Source organism: Bombina bombina, chromosome 12, assembly GCF_027579735.1.
Source record: "Bombina bombina isolate aBomBom1 chromosome 12, aBomBom1.pri, whole genome shotgun sequence".
NCBI classification, from domain to species: Eukaryota; Metazoa; Chordata; class Amphibia; order Anura; family Bombinatoridae; genus Bombina; species Bombina bombina.
In genome coordinates, this window is record NC_069510.1 from 146,963,453 (window position 1) to 146,983,074 (window position 19,622).

Below are 19,622 nucleotides of genomic sequence, written 5' to 3' on the forward strand. Positions count from 1 at the left end.
CTTGCCATCCCATATTATCTTTAATTTTCTGTATCCAACTGACAGCTGCTTCCCATAAAACCATATTTCCAGCGTAAAGTTTGCTGCCTCGGTCTAATAGGTGTTTATTACCCTCTAAAGGTCAGCCTTTTATTTGCCAAATGCTCTGTTAGACAGCGGCTCTGATACCTACAGTATATCTATTGTCTCCCTGAGACTCCCCTATCAGAATGTTTACTGCTAATCTTGATATTCAGTTAAACTGTTTGATATAGATTGTTATTTTTGCAAAATCTGGTTGGTTTACAATATGCTCTCGTTATGTCATCTCCTGTAACAGCATACAGCTCCTTTAACATTATACAGCTCATATAGGTTAACAGCTATATATATTACTCCATATTTGCAGATAACCCTAATATCAGTCCTTCACAGGTCTTATGTTTTCCCACTTAGGATTTGGACTAGGATGTTTAGCCTGTATGGTGTTAAGCAACTACTATGGCCTAGTTTCATAACTGTTTGCCTGAGCAGCACCCTGGATAGTCAGAACTAAAGATGGCTAGCTTTCACTTTTTAATCCTATGTTTACCGTTTTTTATTGTCTCACAAGGTTACCACGAGAATATCTATATCTGCAACAATATATATTATGCAAATGTAATTTAGGCTGTACCTTCGACAAAAAGATTTAAATGTGCGACTTGTATCCATAGCAACTTTAACTAATGATATAGCTTGGTGTAGTCACCCCCTAAAACTGGCTTTAACATTCCCATCTACCGCTACTTGAATTGGCGGTCTCGCCTGTTTGTGCAATATTCCCTGGTGAAGGCACTAGAATAGAAGCGGGGTAAGCTTATAAGTCAATCAGTAAAAAACAAGGCTCACCATCAATAGCCTTTTGCTGACCTTTATACATTACACTTATCCGTAGAGCATCAATATAGCTTTTAATTGGGGCACAATGTTGTCTGCGGTTGGGACAGCGTGGCGCCTGTATTACATTAGAGCATGGCTCTATAGGAGACTACTAGATTTTAATAATAACTACCTTGGGTTAGTAATGTTTTAGGGTAAAAAGTTAACTCAGTTAATTACACGTTTAATACCCTAGCTTTTAGTCAGCTACCTTATAGTTACCAGTGAATGCATGGAGGCCAATCCACAAGGTATTGTTGCTATGTCTAACTTAATATATCTAAAACACCACCTCCTCCCCCCCCCCCCCCCCCCGTATTAAAGTAACCTCCACTTTGGAGGGTCTCAATAAGCGGTTTGTCTAGCCTATACCGCACCTTAACTACTACTTTTAACTACTTCCTAAATCTTCACTTCTACTCTCATAATATCTCATAGATTCTACTTATCACTAAAAGAGTTTGATATCATATTATATGCAGCATTGTATTATGTACTTTGATATTTTCTCAACACCTTATTTGTTCCAAGGAAGTTACTATTTGTACTATTTATACCTACCTACATATTTTACCACAGTATTTACATAGCAAATTGATATTTTCACTCTTACCACTATCTATAATAACATGTATTAAATTACTCTAAGTCTACAGGTCCAAAAGTGATCACTCAAATTGTTAATTTTAGTTCATACCGAGATAATATAGAAAATGAGGTTTCAGTTTTACCTATTAGAATATTTACATGGAGAATTTTGTCTTTTTATCCATGCAGCAATTGTTAATTTGAAATGTTCCGTTTATGTTTGTTTCAATAATATGGTGCTCCATATCAGCTGTATTGTTTTCGCACAACCTCAATAAAAATTTATTTAAAAAAAAAAAAAAAAAAGAGAACCTTGCAAGATAACAATTTAATGTCAACAGAATGCAGAGGCGCCCCAGATCTAAACATAGGTATGATCCTAATCAGAGCCTTAACAAAGGACTGTACATCTGGAAGCTTAGCCAGTCTCTTGTGCAATAAAAAAGACACTGACGAAATCTGTCCCCTCAGGCAACTAGCAGAAAGGCCCTTCTCCAGCCCATCCTGGAGAAAAGATAAGATCCTGGCAACCTTAACTCTGTGCCAGGAAAAACAACACTCTTCACACCATAATAAGTAGGTCCTCCACACCTTGTGTACATACGCAGAGTAACTGGTTTATAAGCTTGAATAAGAGTATTAACGACACTCTGAGAAACCTCTCTTGGCTAAGACTAAGTGATCAATCTCCACACAGTCAGCCTCAGAGAATCGAGATTTTGATTAACAAATTGACCTTATATCAGCAGGTCTCTGCAACAAGGTAACTTCCACGGAGGAGACTAGGATATCCCCACTAGATCCGTGAACCACGCCTGTCTCGGCCACGATGGAGTAATCAGGATTACGGATACCTGCTCCTGCTTGATGCGGGCCACCATGCAAGGAAGAAGCGGTAATGGAGGAAAAAGATACAAGTTTGAACCTCCAGGGCACTGCAAGTGCATCTATTAGATCCGCTTGGGGATCCCTCGACTTCGACCCGTACCTGGGTATCTTGGTATGGAGACTGGACGCCATGAGATCTATCTCCGGCGCCCCCCCACTTGCTGCATATCTCTGCAAACATCTTGGGATGGAGAGACCATTCCAATGGATGGAAGGATTGCCTGCTGAGAAAATACGCCTTCCAGTTGTCCACACCTGGAATGTGGATCGCTGACCGCGAACAGCTGTGGGCCTCCGCCCACTCCAGAATCCGAGATGCTTCCCTCAATCACCAAGGGACTTCCCCCCCTCCCCCCTGATAGTTGATGTAAGCCAACAAGGTTATATTGTCTGATTGGAATCTGATAAACTGGGACGAACCCAGAAGTGGCCAAGCCTTCAAGGCCTTGAAGATTGCAAGTAGTTCCAAAATATTGATCGGGAGGGAGGACTACTCCAGAGTCCACAACCCCTGTGCCTTCCTGGCACTCCAAACAGCTCCCCATCCGGATAGGCTTGCGTCCGTAGTCACAATCTCCCAGGATGATCTTAAGAAGCATGTCCCTCGGGACAGATGATCTGGACAGAGCCACCAAGAGAGTGATTCTCTCAACCGTTGAGACAGATTTGAATGATCGCCGTTCCACTGCCTCAGCATGCACAGTTGTAAAGGTCTGAGACGGAACCTGGCAAAAGGAATGATGTTCATGCAGGACACCATGAGACCAATCACCTTTATACACTGAGCCACAGAGGGACTCAATTAGGTCCGGACGGCAAGACATGCCAAAGTTAGCTTGCAATGTCTCTGGTCTGTTAGAAATATCTTCATAGATATTGAGTCTATTATAGTACCCAGGAATTCCAACCTGGTACTTGGGATAAGAGAACTCTTTTCCAAGTTTATCTTCCATCCATGTGATCGAAGACTGAGAAGGGACTCCGAGAAATCTTCCGCAAGACGGAAGGATGGTGCTTGCACCAGAATATCGTCCAAGTATGGGGCTACTTCAATACCCTGAGTTCTGGCAACGGCTAGCAGAGCCCCCAGAACCTTCGTAAAGATTCTTGGAGCAGTAGCTAGGCAAAACGGAAGGGAAATGAACTGGAAGTGCTGGTCCAGGAATGCAAACGTCAGGAACTGAAAGCGTTCCCTGTGGATTGGAACATAAAGGTAAGCGTCCTTCAGATCTATAGTGATCATAAACTGGCCTTCCTGAAATAAATGAAGGATGGACCTTATCGTCTTCATCTTGAAGTAAGGGACACTGAGAAATTTGTTTAAGCACTTTAGGTCCAGAAATGGGTGGAAAGTTCCCTCCTTCTTTGGGACCATGAAAAGGTTTGAATAAAACCTCAAACTTCTTTCTTCGATAGGCACCGGGACAACTCCTCCTAAGGAGGATAGATACCAAACGCACCCTAGAAAGGCATCCCCTCTTCTGGTCTGGTAGACAGATTCGAGAGAAGGAATCTGCCCCTTGGCGGATGAGATTTGAAGCCTATCTTGTATCCCTGAGATACGACCTACAGGACCCACGAATCCAGTACGTCCTTGAACTAGGTGTCTGGAAAAAAGAGACAGTCTGCCACATACACGATCCGATCCCGGATCAGGGGCAACCCCGATCCTGCCGATTTGTTTTCGTCAGGCTTCATATTCTGCTTGGATTCATTCCAGGACTGAGCCAGCTTCCAGGTACTCTTGGGTTGCTCAGGCTTGAAGGATTATTGTCGTTGGGATTTGTAGGAACAAAAATTAGAAGATAGTTGTCCCTTATACTTGTTCTTATCTTGCGGTAGGAAGGCACCCTTGCCTCTGGTAACGGTAGAAATAATGGAGTCCAGGCTTGGACGAAATAAAATCTTTCCCTTGAAGGGATGAGAAAGGAGTCTGGACTTAGAAGTCATATGCGCAGACCAAGACTTCAACTAGAGCACCCGGAAGGCTAGGACCACAAAGCTAGAGGCCTTTGTATTTAGGCAAATAATTTCCATGTTCGCATCACAGATAAAATAATTAGCAATTCACAGAGCTTTAATTCTGTCTTGAATATCCTTGAGGGGAGACTCTACCTCAATGAGTTCCGACAAAGTCGCACCAGTAGGTAGCCGCTCCAGCAACCGCCCCAACTGCAGTTGCCGGTTCAAACAAAAATCCTGTATGTTGAAACATATCTCCAAAAGGTTTTCCTTTTCTTATGCATCGGCTCTCTGAATGAAGAACTATCCTCAAGAGGTTTAGTAGTACGTTTAGCAAGCATAGAGATAGCACCATCCACCTTCGGAATAGAGCCCCACAAATTCAGTTGAATTTTTTAAAAGTAGACAAGGGGGAAAAGGAAGAACCAATTCTTTCCTATTCGTTCTTAATGTTCGCCATCTTAACGGGCACAGGAAAAGTCAAAAGGAACTTTCCTGTCTTCGTAAACTCTGTCTAATTTAGGTATCATAGGTTCTTCAGGCAGCACGGCCTCTGGAACCTCTAACGTAGACAGAACTTCCTTTAATAAAAAACACAAGTGCTTAATTTTAATTTTAAAGGATGGTTCCTCCGCAGCAGGAGGCTTAGACGCTTAGCACTCCGACCTAGAAAGTTCACCCTCTGAAGCTACAGAGGTCAACTCATCATTGGATAACTGGGACATAATTAGTTAGCAGGAAGAAGGCCCCCTCCGGATGGAGGATTAGATGTGCTACAGGGAACTGCATGTGGAGTGGATAATGTAGCAAGGGTAGCAATCTCACGGGACGCCGAGTCCTGAGAGGTAGACGGCTCAGAGGGACTAAGAGCCTTATAGCAGGCTTGTCTCCCTTCTTAGAATTTAGAACAGTGTTAAGGCATGTGGAACATAATTGAGTGGGCGGGAAAACCACGGCCTCCTCACAATATAAAAAGGTATGATTTAGTACAGAAGGAGTACCTTCTAACATGTCAGAGTCCTCCATAATTTAGGTTATACCCACAAAAGAACACAAATAAACTTTTTATTATAGAAAACTGCACCTTTATACTCCAAATGGCTGGGGCACTCGCCACCTCCTAGATCCAGACAGTTAACAGAGGAAATGCTCTCCTCAGGTTCAAGTCTCAGCCGGAATGGAGGAAATTAACAGACCTGTTATTACAAGTACAGCAAGTAATAGGAGTTGTGCAACACTTTAAAAAACGAAAGTGAAACTTAAGTGAAACCTGTTTGTTCCAGCCAAAAACACAGTCTATCAGCCCAGGAAAAAAAAAAATCACACAAAGCAGCATGTAAATAATTAATACACTGATTAATTAACCCCAACTGTTCAATAAACCCCCATCAGATGGATCCTATCAAGGTATAAAGGAGCCACACTGTGACCCTGTTAAAGCGTTTTATGTGCAAAAATTGAAACAATCTTACCTCCAGGATCCATGCTGTGGAACAGAACACAGCCTCTTAAGTGTGACAGTCTTATAGCAGCGCTCCTGACATGGACTTGAGTGAGAGAAAGCAGGCAGTGAAACTCGTCAACACTGATTGCTTAGGAGCTGTTAGCAGTAATCTGGATTGTTTTGCAGAAAAACTTTCCCTTCATCTCCAGACTAACTTTCATCAATACTCTCACCGAGAGGTTGGCATGACTACTTAAAACTTCAGTCCTATCTCGAAGGGCAGATACCCTTTTTCAGGACTCTCCGAATCTTCTGCCACCTCCTAACGTGACGAAAGGCAAAGAATGACTGAGGTAATGAGGAAGTGGGAGGGATATTTAAGCTTTTGGCTGGGGTGTCTTTGCCTCCTCCTGGTGGCCAAGTGTTGTATTTCCCTACAGTAAGGAATGAAGCCGTGGACTCTCCCTATCTTAGGAAGGAAAATCACAGTACTATAAATAATCAAATAATAAAAGATAATCATATCCAACCAATACCTTGTTAGCAGCAAGCAGGGATCTCATTCCAAAACTCATGCAGCCAATGAGATGGCTTTGCCTGCAATGAAAAAAAATATTACAAACATGAACTGACCAATAATTCCAGACTTTAACATTAGATAAACACAAACTTTAGTCAAAAGCTTATAATTTAAAACAAATACCAGCACACCCAGTACAACAATCAAAGTATGGTCACTCAAAATAGATAGGTAAACAGTATTTAAACAAACGCAAATTAGTAAATAAAAAACTAACTATATTACTATAAAAAAGCACACCTGTCTTATATACCCAACAATGTCTAATTGACAAATCCCCTTCAGCTGAAAAGAGCTCCAACGCGGTTTGCGTTCCACGCACATTGCGCTCCAGTGACGTCATCACGTGTCCGTGACTTCCATATTCCATATTGATGCTTACATGCTGCTCCTGACAGCTGTCAGAACTAACACACGTTAGAGAATACATGCACGGCTGAACCATACACAGTAGTGCCGTGCATGTATACTATCTCTCAAAGCATTGGAACATACAATAACCTACAGGGGATATGCATGATTAAAAAAAAAGACAAACATTAAAAACATCAGAAGACCTATACTATGTACATATACAGAATATATTATAATAGTATGGATACTATACATTTATATTAATTCAATGACACTTCATGACTGGCAAGAAGTATGGTAAGAAACTTATGTAGAAACCGAGGTTCCATGATAGGACAAAGATAGAACAAGGAACCTATTTGTAACCACAGAGAATACAGTTACCGTCCATCTAATTACTCCAATATAGACACATCCACATCCAATCGACTTATTGCTGACACTCCATATATACATCTCAGAATTTCATAAGAATTTCAAATAGCATAGCTCACACTGAAGGGTGATAAAGGTCCACAGGGATCAAGGCAAACGCCATTATTTACCAAAGAACGGAGTGAAATCCAAAATGGTGTTTAATCCCTTAGGGGCCACAGTATCCGATGTGTATATCCACCTCAACTCCAGGCGCAGCAATTATTGTGCTCTATTGCCCCCTCTCCGCAGGGGTGGTATATGATCAATCAGCATTGTCTAAAGGCTTGATAGATTATGTTTATATCTTTCAAAGTGGCGGGCTATGGGTTGTTCCGAATCCCCTTTGTCAATGGCATCCCTGATGGCAAATCTTTGATTAGCCATACGTTCACGGAAGGTGGTAGTCGTCTTGTCGACATAAACCAATGCACACGGGCAAATAAGTATGTAAATCACATAGGAGAAAGAGAAGGGGGGTTGGGATAGCGCTTAAACAGCTTGAGTCTTGTGAAATAAGTGAAAGTATGTGATCTTAGATTAGTCAGTGACTACAGAAATGAGGGTATCCCTGATTTTTATTCTCGATTGTGAGGCTAGCTGCCTAGGTATATGAAATGGGAGTATCTGTCTTTTTTTTTTTTTGTGTGTTTTTTGTCATGTGACCAGAGTTTATGCAGATAGTTCTTATATCTCAGATAGTGCCTATATCTCAAAAAATGTAAACTAACCTTATATCTTACGATTTTATATCATACACATGTGGTAAACTATATTTATAGTATTGTGTTTTTATATATATAGGAATTTAATTTATTTTTAATGCTACTGTAATTTTAGCGATGTTTTAAGAAATAGAATCAGATGCCGGCATCCAAGTGTTAGATTTTATTGTTTCTCTATTTACGTTAGGACTCTCATCTGTATTAGAATAAAACTTATTTGTAAATACAATACTCCTCTCTTTGGTTTTTTTATAAAAACACAATACTATAAATATAGTTTACCACATGTGTATGATATAAAATCGTAAGATATAAGGTTAGTTTACATTTTTTGAGATATAGGCACTATCTGAGATATAAGAACTATCTGCATAAACTCTGGTCACATGACAAAAAAACCACACAAAAAAAAAAAAAACACAGATACTCCCATTTCATATACCTAGGCAGCTAGCCTCACAATCGAGAATAAAAATCAGGGATACCCTCATTTCTGTAGTCACTGACTAATCTAAGATCACATACTTTCACTTATTTCACAAGACTCAAGCTGTTTAAGCGCTATCCCAACCCCCCTTCTCTTTCTTCTATATTACATTTAGGTGTCAGTGTTTAGAGGTTACACCACCTTCGGGATCAGCAAGGAGTCTGAGTGTAGAATCTTTGTATCACTTCCCCCTTTCTTCTTGTAAATCACATAGGAACTTGAGCATGTTAATCTATGGTTGATTCTGTACCTCTTGTTAGAATGTGGATTTTAAAATGTGGATCCACTCTGCATGTTATGGCATGTAGTGCAGTCTCTACATCTAAAACATCCCAACTTGGTGGGTTTAAGCCAGCAGGACTTTTAATAGCAGCGTACAGGGTCTGTCTCAACCAAGAGATCTCTTAGATTACTAGCACAGCGATTTGCCATCCTGGGTGGTTGCATTTTTTGAAATGGAAGGCTCTTATTCTTTATCAGTTCCCAGCGTTCCCTCAGTGCTGAATTAATCCTAGTATGTGTCATATCAAAGGTTGGGGTGAAGTTCAACCTATCGTCCTTGGTAGGTGCTGTGTTTCTATCACTCAATAACTCTTCCTGGGATCTAGCAAGGACCTTGGTCCTAATGTCTAGAATCACTCCAGGATCACATCCACGGGCAGCAAGTTTTTCTTCCATATTGTCCATCTGATCTAACATCAATGGTACCTCTGTTATTCCTGACTACCCGAGTGAGTTGAGGATATCACCCCTCTTTTTTGATGTTCAGGGTGACAACTATGGGATTCTAAAAGGGAATTCCTATCTGTCCATTTAGAGAACAGAGATGTACCAAAATGACACGTAGAACACAAAATTACCTTAAAAATGTTAAGGTCAAGAAAATGTATTTCATCAGTTGAAGATTCCATCTTAAAAACTCAATGGGCTGGTCAAGTTTATTCAGAGGATCTACCCAATCATATAGATCCGATGCTATCCCACACCATACTAAGAAAACATCATCGATATAGCGGGTATAACGTATCACATTGTGATTTAAATGTGGTTTCATAATGAATTCCTCGTACCACTCCAAAAATAAATTGGCTAATGCCGGGGCCATATTTGAACCCATGGCAGTCCCTGAGGTCTGCAGATAGAAGTCGGATTTGAATCTGAAATAATTGTGATTTAAACAATACTCCATAAGTTCCAAAATAAATTCTATAGGGGGACCTGTATATACTTTTGATTTAGATAACCTAATCCTCACAGACTGAATGCCACTGGTGTGGGGAATATAGGTATAAAGACTCTCCATATCCATAGTGACAAGCATGTCATTAGGTTGTAACCAATCTGCTTTAAGGGTTTTAATTAAAGTTGCAGAATCTTTCAGATAAGCAAAGGTGTCCTTCACACTTGGTTGTAAAAAACAATCCATAAAAACATAATTTATGCTTACCTGATAAATTTATTTATCTTGTAGTGTATCCAGTCCACGGATCATCCATTAGCTCCTCCCCTCACTGCCATATCCAGTCATTCGACCGAAACAAGCCGAGAAAGGAGAAACCATAGGGTGCAGTGGTGACTGTAGTTTAATTAAAATTTAGACCTGCCTGAAAAGGACAGGGCGGGCAGTGGACTGGATACACTACAAGAGAAATAAATTTATCAGGTAAGCATAAATTATGTTTTCTCTTGTTAAGTGTATCCAGTCCATGGATCATCCATTACTTGTGGGATACCAATACCAAAGCTAAAGTACACGGATGATGGGAGGGACAAGGCAGGAACTTAAACGGAAGGAACCACTGCCTGTAGAACCTTTCTCCCAAAAACAGCCTCCGAAGAAGCAAAAGTATCAAATTTGTAAAATTTGGAAAAAGTATGAAGCGAAGACCAAGTTGCAGCCTTGCAAATCTGTTCAACAGAGGCCTCATTTTTAAAGGCCCAGGTGGAAGCCACAGCTCTAGTAGAATGAGCTGTAATCCTTTCAGGAGGCTGCTGTCCAGCAGTCTCAAAGGCTAAATGGATTATACTCCGAAGCTAAAAAGAAAGAGGTTGCCGAGGCCTTCTGACCTCTCCTCTGTCCAGAGTAAACAACAAACAGGTTAGATGTTTGGCGAAAATCTTTAGTAGCCTATAAGTAAATCTTCAAGGCACGGACTACGTCTAGATTATGCAAAAGACGTTCCTTCTTTGAAGAAGGATTAGGACATAATGATGGAACAACAATCTCTTGATTGATATTCTTGTTAGAAACCACCTTAGGTAAAAACCCAGGTTTTGTACGCAGAACAACTTTATCTGAATGAAAGATCAGATAAGGAGAATCACAATGTAAGGCAGATAACTCCGAGACTCTTCGAGCCGAGGAAATAGCCATCAGAAAAAGAACTTTCCATGAAAGAAGTTTGATATCAATAGAATGAAGGGGTTCAAACGGAACCCCTTGAAGAACTTTAAGAACCAAGTTTAAGCTCCATGGAGGAGCAACAGGTTTAAACACAGGCTTAATTCTAACTAAAGCCTGACAAAATGCCTGAACGTCTGGAACTTCTGCCAGACGCTTGTGTAAAAGAATAGACAGAGCAGAAATCTGTCCCTTTAAAGAACTAGCTGATAATCCTTTGTCCAAACCCTCTTGGAGGAAGGACAATATCCTAGGAATCCTAACCCTACTCCATGAGTAATTCTTGGATTCACACCAATGAAGATATTTACGCCATATCTTGTGGTAAATTTTCCTGGTGACAGGCTTTCGTGCCTGTATTAAGGTATCAATTACTGACTCGGAGAAGCCACGCTTTGATAGGATCAAGCGTTCAATCTCCATGCAGTCAGTCTCAGAGAAAGTAGATTCGGATGATTGAAAGGACCTTGTATTAGAAGGTCTTGTCTCAGAGGCAGAGTCCATGGTGGAAAGGATGGCATGTCCACTAGGTCTGCATACCAGGTCCTGCGTGGCCACGCAGGCGCTATCAATATCACTGATGCTCTTTCCCGTTTGATTTTGGCAATCAGACGAGGGAGCAAAGGAAAAGGTGGAAACACATAAGCCAGGTTGAAGAACCAAGGCGCTGCTAGAGCATCTATCAGTGCCGCTTCTGGGTCCCTGGACCTGGATCCGTAACAAGGAAGCTTGGCGTTCTGGCGAGACGCCATGAGATCCAATTCTGGTTTGCCCCAACGGAGAACCAATTGAGCAAACACCTCCGGATGGAGTTCCCATTCCCCCGGATGAAAAGTCTGACGACTTAGAAAATCCGCCTCCCAGTTCTCTACACCTGGGATATGGATCGCTGACAGGTGGCAAGAGTGAGTCTCTGCCCAGCGAATTATCTTGGAGACTTCTGACATCGCTAGGGAACTCCTGGTTCCCCCTTGATGGTTGATGTAAGCCACAGTCGTGATGTTGTCCGACTGAAATCTGATGAACCTCAGTGTTGCTAGCTGAGGCCAAGCCAGAAGAGCATTGAATATTGCTCTTAACTCCAGAATATTTATTGGGAGGAGTTTCTCCTCCGGAGTCCATGAACCCTGAGCCTTCAGGGAGTTCCAGACTGCACCCCAACCTAGAAGGCTGGCATCTGTTGTTACAATTGTCCAATCTGGTCTGCGAAAGGTCATACCCTTGGACAGATGGGCCCGAGATAACCACCAGAGAAGAGAATCTCTGGTTTCCTGGCCCAGATTTAGTAGAGGTGACAAGTCTGTGTAATTCCCATTCCACTGACTGAGCATGCATAATTGCAGCGGTATGAGATGCAGGCGCGCGAATGGCACTATGTCCATCGCCGCTACCATTAAGCCGATTACTTCCATGCACTGAGCCACCGTGGGGCGCGGAATGGAGTGAAGAACACGGCAAGCATTTAGAAGTTTTGATAACCTGGACTCCGTCAGGTAAATTTTCATTACTACAGAATCTATTAGAGTCCCTAGGAAGGAAACCCTTGTGAGAGGAGATAGAGAACTCTTTTCTTGGTTCACTTTCTACCCATGCGACCTCAGGAATGCCAGAACTATCTCTGTATGAGATTTGGCAATTTGAGAGCTTGACGCCTGTATCAGGATGTCGTCCAGGTAAGGAGCCACCGCTATGCCTCGCGGTCTTAGGACCGCCAGAAGTGAGCCCAGAACCTTTGTAAAAATTATTGGGGCTGTAGCCAACCCGAATGGAAGAGCTACAAATTGGTAATGCCTGTCTAGAAAGGCAAACCTCAGGAACTGATGATGATTCTTGTGAATCGGAATGTGAAGGTAGGCATCCTTTAAGTCCACTGTGGTCATGTACTGACCCTCTTGGATCATGGGTAAAATGGTTCGAATAGTTTCCATCTTGAATGACGGAACTCTGAGGAATTTGTTTAGGATCTTTAAATTCAAAATTGGTCTGAAGGTTCCCTCTTTTTTGGGAACCACAAACAGATTTGAATAAAACCCCTGTCCTTGTTCCGTCCGCGGAACTGGATGGATCACTCCCATTACAAGGAGATCTTGTACACAGCTTAGGAATGCCTCTTTCTTTATCTGGTTTGCAGATAATCTTGAAAGGTGAAATCTCCCTTGTGGAGGAGAAGCTTTGAAGTCCAGAAGATATCCCTGAGATAGATCTCCAACGCCCAGGGATCCTGAACATCTCTTGCCCACGCCTGGGCGAAGAGAGAGAGTCTGCCCCCTACTAGATCAGTTGTCGGATAGGGGGCCGCTCCTTCATGCTGTCTTAGAGGCAGCAGCAGGCTTTCTGGCCTGCTTGCCCTTGTTCCAGGACTGGTTAGGTTTCCAGGCCTGCTTGGATTGAGCAAAAGTTCCCTCTTGTTTTGAAGCAGAGGAAGTTGATGCTGCACCTGCCTTGAAATTTCGAAAGGCACGAAAATTAGACTGTTTGGCCTTTGATTTGGCCCTGTCCTGAGGAAGGGTATGACCCTTACCTCCAGTAATGTCAGCAATAATTTCCTTCAAACCAGGCCCGAATAAGGTCTGCCCCTTGAAAGGAATGTTGAGTAATTTAGACTTTGAAGTCACATCAGCTGACCAGGATTTGAGCCATAGCGCCCTACGCGCCTGGATGGCGAATCCGGAATTCTTAGCCGTTAGTTTAGACAAATGAACAATGGCATCAGAAACAAATGAGTTAGCTAGCTTAAGAGTTCTAAACTTGTCAACAATTTCAGTCAATGGAGCTGTATGGATGGCCTCTTCCAGGGCCTCAAACCAGAATGCCGCCGCAGCAGTGACAGGCGCAATGCATGCAAGGGGCTGTAAAATAAAACCTTGTTGAATAAACATTTTCTTAAGGTAACCCTCTAATTTTTTATCCATTGTATCTGAAAAAGCACAACTGTCCTCAACCGGGATAGTGGTACGCTTTGCTAAAGTAGAAACTGCTCCCTCCACCTTAGGGACCGTCTGCCATAAGTCCCGTGTAGTGGCATCTATTTGAAACATTTTTCTAAATATAGGAGGTGGGGAAAAGGGCACACCAGGCCTATCCCACTCCTTACTTATAATTTCTGTAAGAATTTTAGGTATTGGAAAAACATCAGTACTCACCGGCACTGCATAGTATTTATCCAGCCTACACAATTTCTCTGGCACTGCAATTGTGTCACAGTCATTCAGAGCAGCTAATACCTCCCCAAGCAATACACGGAGGTTCTCAAGCTTAAATTTAAAATTAGAAATCTCTGAATCAGGTCTCCCCGATTCAGAGACGTCACCCACAGACTGAAGCTCTCCGTCCTCAGGTTCTGCATATTTTGACGCAGTATCAGACATGGCTCTTACAGCATCTACGCGCTCTGTATCTCGTCTAACCACAGAGCTATCGCGCTTGCCTCTCAATTAAGGCAATCTGGATAATACCTCTGACAGGGTATTATTCATGATTGCAGCCATGTCCTGCAAAGTAATCGCTATGGGCGTCCCTGATGTACTTGGCGCCATATTAGCGTGCGTCCCTTGAGCGGGAGGCGAAGGGTCCGACACGTGGGGAGAGTTAGTCGGCATAACTTCCCCCTCGACAGACCCCTCTGGTGATAATTCTTTTATAGATAAAGACTGATCTTTACTGTTTAAGGTGAAATCAATACATTTAGTACACATTCTCCTATGGGGCTCCACCATGGCTTTTAAACATAATGAACAAGTATCCTCTGTTTCAGACATGTTTGTACAGACTAGCAAGCTTGGAAAACACTTTAACCCTTTAAGGACACAGCTTTCAGTTTGCCCAATTGTTTTATGACGGAAAAATTCCGTCATATGTCCTTAAGAGGTTAAAGCAAGTTAACAAGCAATATAAAAAAACGTTACTGTGCCTTTAAGAGAAACAAAATTTGACAAAAGGCAGTTACACTAACAAAATTTTTACAGTGTATGTAACAAGTCAGCAGAGCATTGCACCCACTTGCAAATGGATGATTAACCCCTTAATAACAAAAACAGAATAATAAATGACAAAAACGTTTTTGTTTTTTTTGTTTTTTTGTTTTTTTTTTAAACAGAGTCACAACAACTGCCACAGTTTTGTAACCCTCCTCAAACACAACTTTGAAGCCTTTTGAGCCCTTCAGAGATGTCCTGTATCATGCAGAGGGAAGCTGAATGTCTCTGTCAGTATTTTTATCTTCACAGAAAAGCACTAAAAAAAGGCCCCTCCCACTCATATTACAACAGTGGAAAGCCTGAGGAAACTGTTTCTAGGCAAAAAATTAAGCCAGCCATGTGGAGAAAAACTAGGCCCCAATAAGTTTCGTCACCAAACATATATAAAAACGATTAACATGCCAGCAAACGTTTTATATTACACTTTTATAAGAGTATGTATCTCTTAATAAGCCTGATACCAGTCGCTATCACTGCATTTAAGGCTTAACTTACATTAATCCGGTATCAGCAGCATTTTTCTAGCAAATTCCATCCCTAGAAATATGTTTACTGCACATACCTCATTGCAGGAAAACCTGCACGCCATTCCCTCTCCGAAGTTACCTCACTCCTCAGAATATGTGAGAACAGCAATTGATCTTAGTTACTTCTGCTAAGATCATAGAAATCACAGGCAGATTCTTCTTCTAATATTGCCTTTGATGAAACAGTACACTCCGGTACCATTTAAAAATAACAAACTTTTGATTGAAGTTAAAAAACTAACTATAATACACCACTCTCCTCTTACTACGTCCATCTTTGTTTAGAGTTGCAAGAGAATGACTGGATATGGCAGTGAGGGGAGGAGCTATATAGCAGCTCTGCTGTGGGTGATCCTCTTGCAACTTCCTGTTGGGAAGGAGAATATCCCACAAGTAATGGATGATCCGTGGACTGGATTCACTTAACAAGAGAAAATGGCTTTATTAGAACAAATAGAATCTCGTGCAGACACAATTGGGGATTTATGAGGGTTTTATGAACCTTTGGCAGTAAATAAAAAAAAATTGTATTTTTGGATAAGGGGTAGTCAAAATTGCAATTCTGTTTCATTAATGTATCCAGCTTCAAATGCAGACTTCAAGGATCGGTCAATTTTAGTTTTAAAAACATTTGTAGGGTTAGCCCGCAATTTTATGTATACTCCAATATCACTCAACTGTCTACTAGCTTCCATTCTGTAATCACTGTAATCTAAAATGTCAGCCGGACGTATGATGATGGCATTGTCATTTTTTAAATCCTCAAGGGAATGCAATTCATTTTTAGTCAAATTTGAAAAAAGATTTAGTTTCACCAGTGGTACAGTCTAGAGACATCATGTTCGTAAAGCTTGGTTAGTTTATTATTTTTCAGTTACACAGCAATTCAACGCCCGAGACCCATTTATTAGTGAGATACTTTTTAACAGTTTGCGCAAGTACGTAAATCAGTATCCTTTTAATTATTTTACTTATAGTGTTTCCATGTAACGATGGCATGAATGTTCGTTTTAGCTTTTACTGAAGGATACTAATATGTAGATATATTGAGTTTTAATATACTATGACTACTATGATTAGTGAACTCAGCAGCGCAATTAAATGTGTATCTCTTTTTCCCATTTTAAATGTATCGTCTTTAGACCTAGGAGTGACACATGCAGCTCTTACAGCTGGCTCCCCATATGTCATTTCCAGTTTTTGGGTTTTTAAATGTAGTTTCTAGAAGTGGAGGTTATACTGCCAAAGAAATTAACCCTGAAGAAGTTTGCACGATATGCAGACGAAACGCGTAGGGAAGGTTTAATTGAGTTTTGTGTTTATTTTGGACTCACTAAGACTTTACTGACAACCTAAGCTTGTATCTAAGCTATATTATGGATTACCCTAACGTGTGCTTACCACTGCCTCTGGAGTATCTCCGATAAAGACAGCGTCGGATCTAAAGAAACTGCTTTTGGATCCTTAGACTGCATCCAGTTCCCTGAAAAGAGCAACAACAGCTGGTCTTCCACGGAGCGGTGTCCAAGCCGGTCAGCTACAGATTACATCAGAAAGCCTTATGACATGCCTGTTGTCATTTTTATCCTGTAAGTGCAATCTTAGCAGGGCTGTGCCTTTATTAAATATGTTTATATACTTCCTTGAATCGGTGGCCATTGTGTGTTTCTTGTTTTCCAATCAAAAGCTGTAAATTATTTAAATATTGCCAATCTGTAACACACTAACAAACATCTAGCATTCATTTACCACCTGCAACTGTAAGGTGGTAACTGCTACATCAATACAGAACATATTTTCTAACCTTGAGTGTGCACATTATTTCAAGTTACCTTTTTGCAACTGCTGCAATTTTGGTGCAATCTCAGGTAAACGTCACCTCCTTGAAAAGTGCTGTGCCGTGAGCGGCCAGAGGCGCTGATTTTAGGAATCTACTTGTAGCACCGAAAGGGGAAGTTTAACAGCGTTGTTTTAGTGATGACAAACTAATGTTTATTTTTAGTGATGGTAAATCCTAGCATTTATTTATACACTTTGATTTACAATCACTTTAAAAACTTAGCTGACAGGTTATTCTTTAGAAACACATCAGAAGGAATTACAAGGTGTTCACTGTCCCTTTAAGAAACAGCTTAATAAAAAACAAAGACAGAAACAAAAAGGAACCTGTGGTTAATTATTTGTAGACATGTTGGTCTATCTTCGCTATATTATTCTTGGGTGAACAAAAATAAAATGCTTGTGGCAAATGCTGACCACTATTAACGTAGCCTTACGTTTGCATTAACCACATAGAACGTCTGTACAAAGGAAAAGTACCAATTTGCACTAGCAGCTTACCTGGAAAGTCTGTCTCTGTTCCACACCGTGACCAGGATACGCTTTTCATGGTCGCTCCTCTCCAAGGGACTTTAAACAATAGGAAAGAGTAAAATCAGCAACATTTTGTTTTTTCTTGAACGCAATATCAATCAAATGTCAGCCCCAATTGTTAACAAAAATCACTGCAATATGTATTCATAATTTCAATAAGTATTTAGTTATCTAGCTTGATGTCATGAAACTTCTAGAGTAGCATGAGCTGGTTTACTATTCAGTGAATGCTAGAGAGACAGGGCAGAATGTTCTGAGCATGTCAGCTTCCTTATTTAGCTGTAGGTAGTGGCTAAAATGGGAATTTCTAAGTGCTAATTTTGCAAGAAAAGAAGTGGTTTGATGCCTTTTTTTTTTTTTTTTAACAAAATCTGTTTCCTTTTATGTTATAGCCATCTTGTACTCAGAACAGCTGTGCTTAAAGCTACATGGAAGACAACAAAAAAAATCTTTCATGAATCAAATACTGTACAATAATAAAAAAATCAGTTTAGTAATCCTTAACTTAGCTTCTATCCATAAGAGCATACCAAGGTAGGCTTAGGAGTGTGCACGAGTCTCAAGCACTACATGGCAGGATGTTTGTAATAATATTGGCAACAATGTGATACATATAGCGCTCAAGACACACGCATGTTCCTGAACCTACAACTGTGCAAACTGCAAAGGCTTAAAAGGGACACTTAACCCACATTTTTTCTTTGACGATTCAGATAAAGAAGCTATTTTTAGCAACTTTCTAATGTATTTCTATTATCAATTGTTCTTTGTTCTCTTACTATCTTTATTTGAAAAAGCAGGAATGTAAGCTTACGAACCGGCACGGATAGCGCTTGCAGATTGGTGGGTACATTTAGCCACCAATCAGCAAGCTGTACCCAGGTGCAGAACCAAAGATGGGCTGTCTTGTAAGCTTACATTCCTGCTTTTTTAAATAAAGATAGCAAGAGAACAAAAATATTAATAGGAGTAAATTAGAAAACAAATTATGCTTACCTGATAAAAAAAAAATCTTCTGACGGGAAGAGTCCACAGCTGCATTCATTACTTTTGGGAATTCAGAACATGGCCACCAAGAGGCGGCAAAGACACCCCAGCCAAAGGCTTAAATACTCCTCCCACTCCCCTCATCCCCCAGTCATTCTGCCAAGGGAACAAGTAACAGTAGGAGAAATACACAACAGTAACAACATAGCGTTTACTAGCCCTGCCTCACTATAAATGTATAGACTGGTATTCAATATCCTGTTATAAATTATGCTGATGCCAAAGAAGGAAAGCGAACAGCTGTACAATAAAGGTAAGTATAATCCACTTATGGTCTCTTCCTATGCAATAATCTGATTACAGAAGTTCTGCTGCAAAACCTTTCCCAGGATAACACTTCCACAGCGTTTCACACGCGCCGCTAAACTAACGGTCATCAACTTACAAAATCTTCTTGGGCAATGATCCGGTATGTCATCTGTTGAATTTATTTGCTGGTTTTAAGTGGGAGGAGTGCCATAGCTGGATAACCATAGATGTGATGTTGCTCTATTTTTCTATTCCCCATACTTGGGGTCTTATGGCAAATAAATATTTCCTGGCTTCTGCTACTAATTTTGATTGTGACCAAATTTCCTTTTTTGTCAGGGTTGTTCGCTACCTGCTCAGACATCATTTTTTTGAGTTTGAGGGGTCATACCTCCAGAGATGTGGGACGGCCATGGTTGCAAAATTTGCGCCCTCTTACGCCAACCTGTTCTTAGGTTGGTGGGAGGCGCGGGCGCCCCACATCTTTGGAGATAGAGATCGCTTTAGATCATCGGTAGTCTTTTATAAAAGATTTATCAATGACCTTATTTTGGTGTGGAATGCAACCCAAGATGAGGCTATTTTGTTTCTGGAATGCTTGAATTCTAACAAGATAGAAATCCAATTTACCATGGAAAGGCATAAAACAACTATTAATTATTTAGACATTATGTTAATGTCTGATAACTGTACTAACAGAATCTAA

The 19,622-nt window shown here is 41.0% G+C and overlaps 1 protein-coding gene across 1 annotated transcript in view; it reads right to left on the reverse strand.

The window, feature by feature from the left end:
* The window catches only part of RGS3 (regulator of G protein signaling 3), a 1,044,909-nt gene that overhangs the window by 921,624 nt on the left and 103,663 nt on the right, over positions 1–19,622 (reverse strand). The window contains exons 4-5 of the mRNA XM_053695840.1: positions 17,588–17,656; positions 6,319–6,379 (exon numbers count right to left, since the gene is read on the reverse strand). Of these exons, the coding sequence (XP_053551815.1) occupies positions 6,319–6,379; positions 17,588–17,656 (130 nt within the window). The remainder of the gene's footprint in view (positions 1–6,318; positions 6,380–17,587; positions 17,657–19,622) is intronic.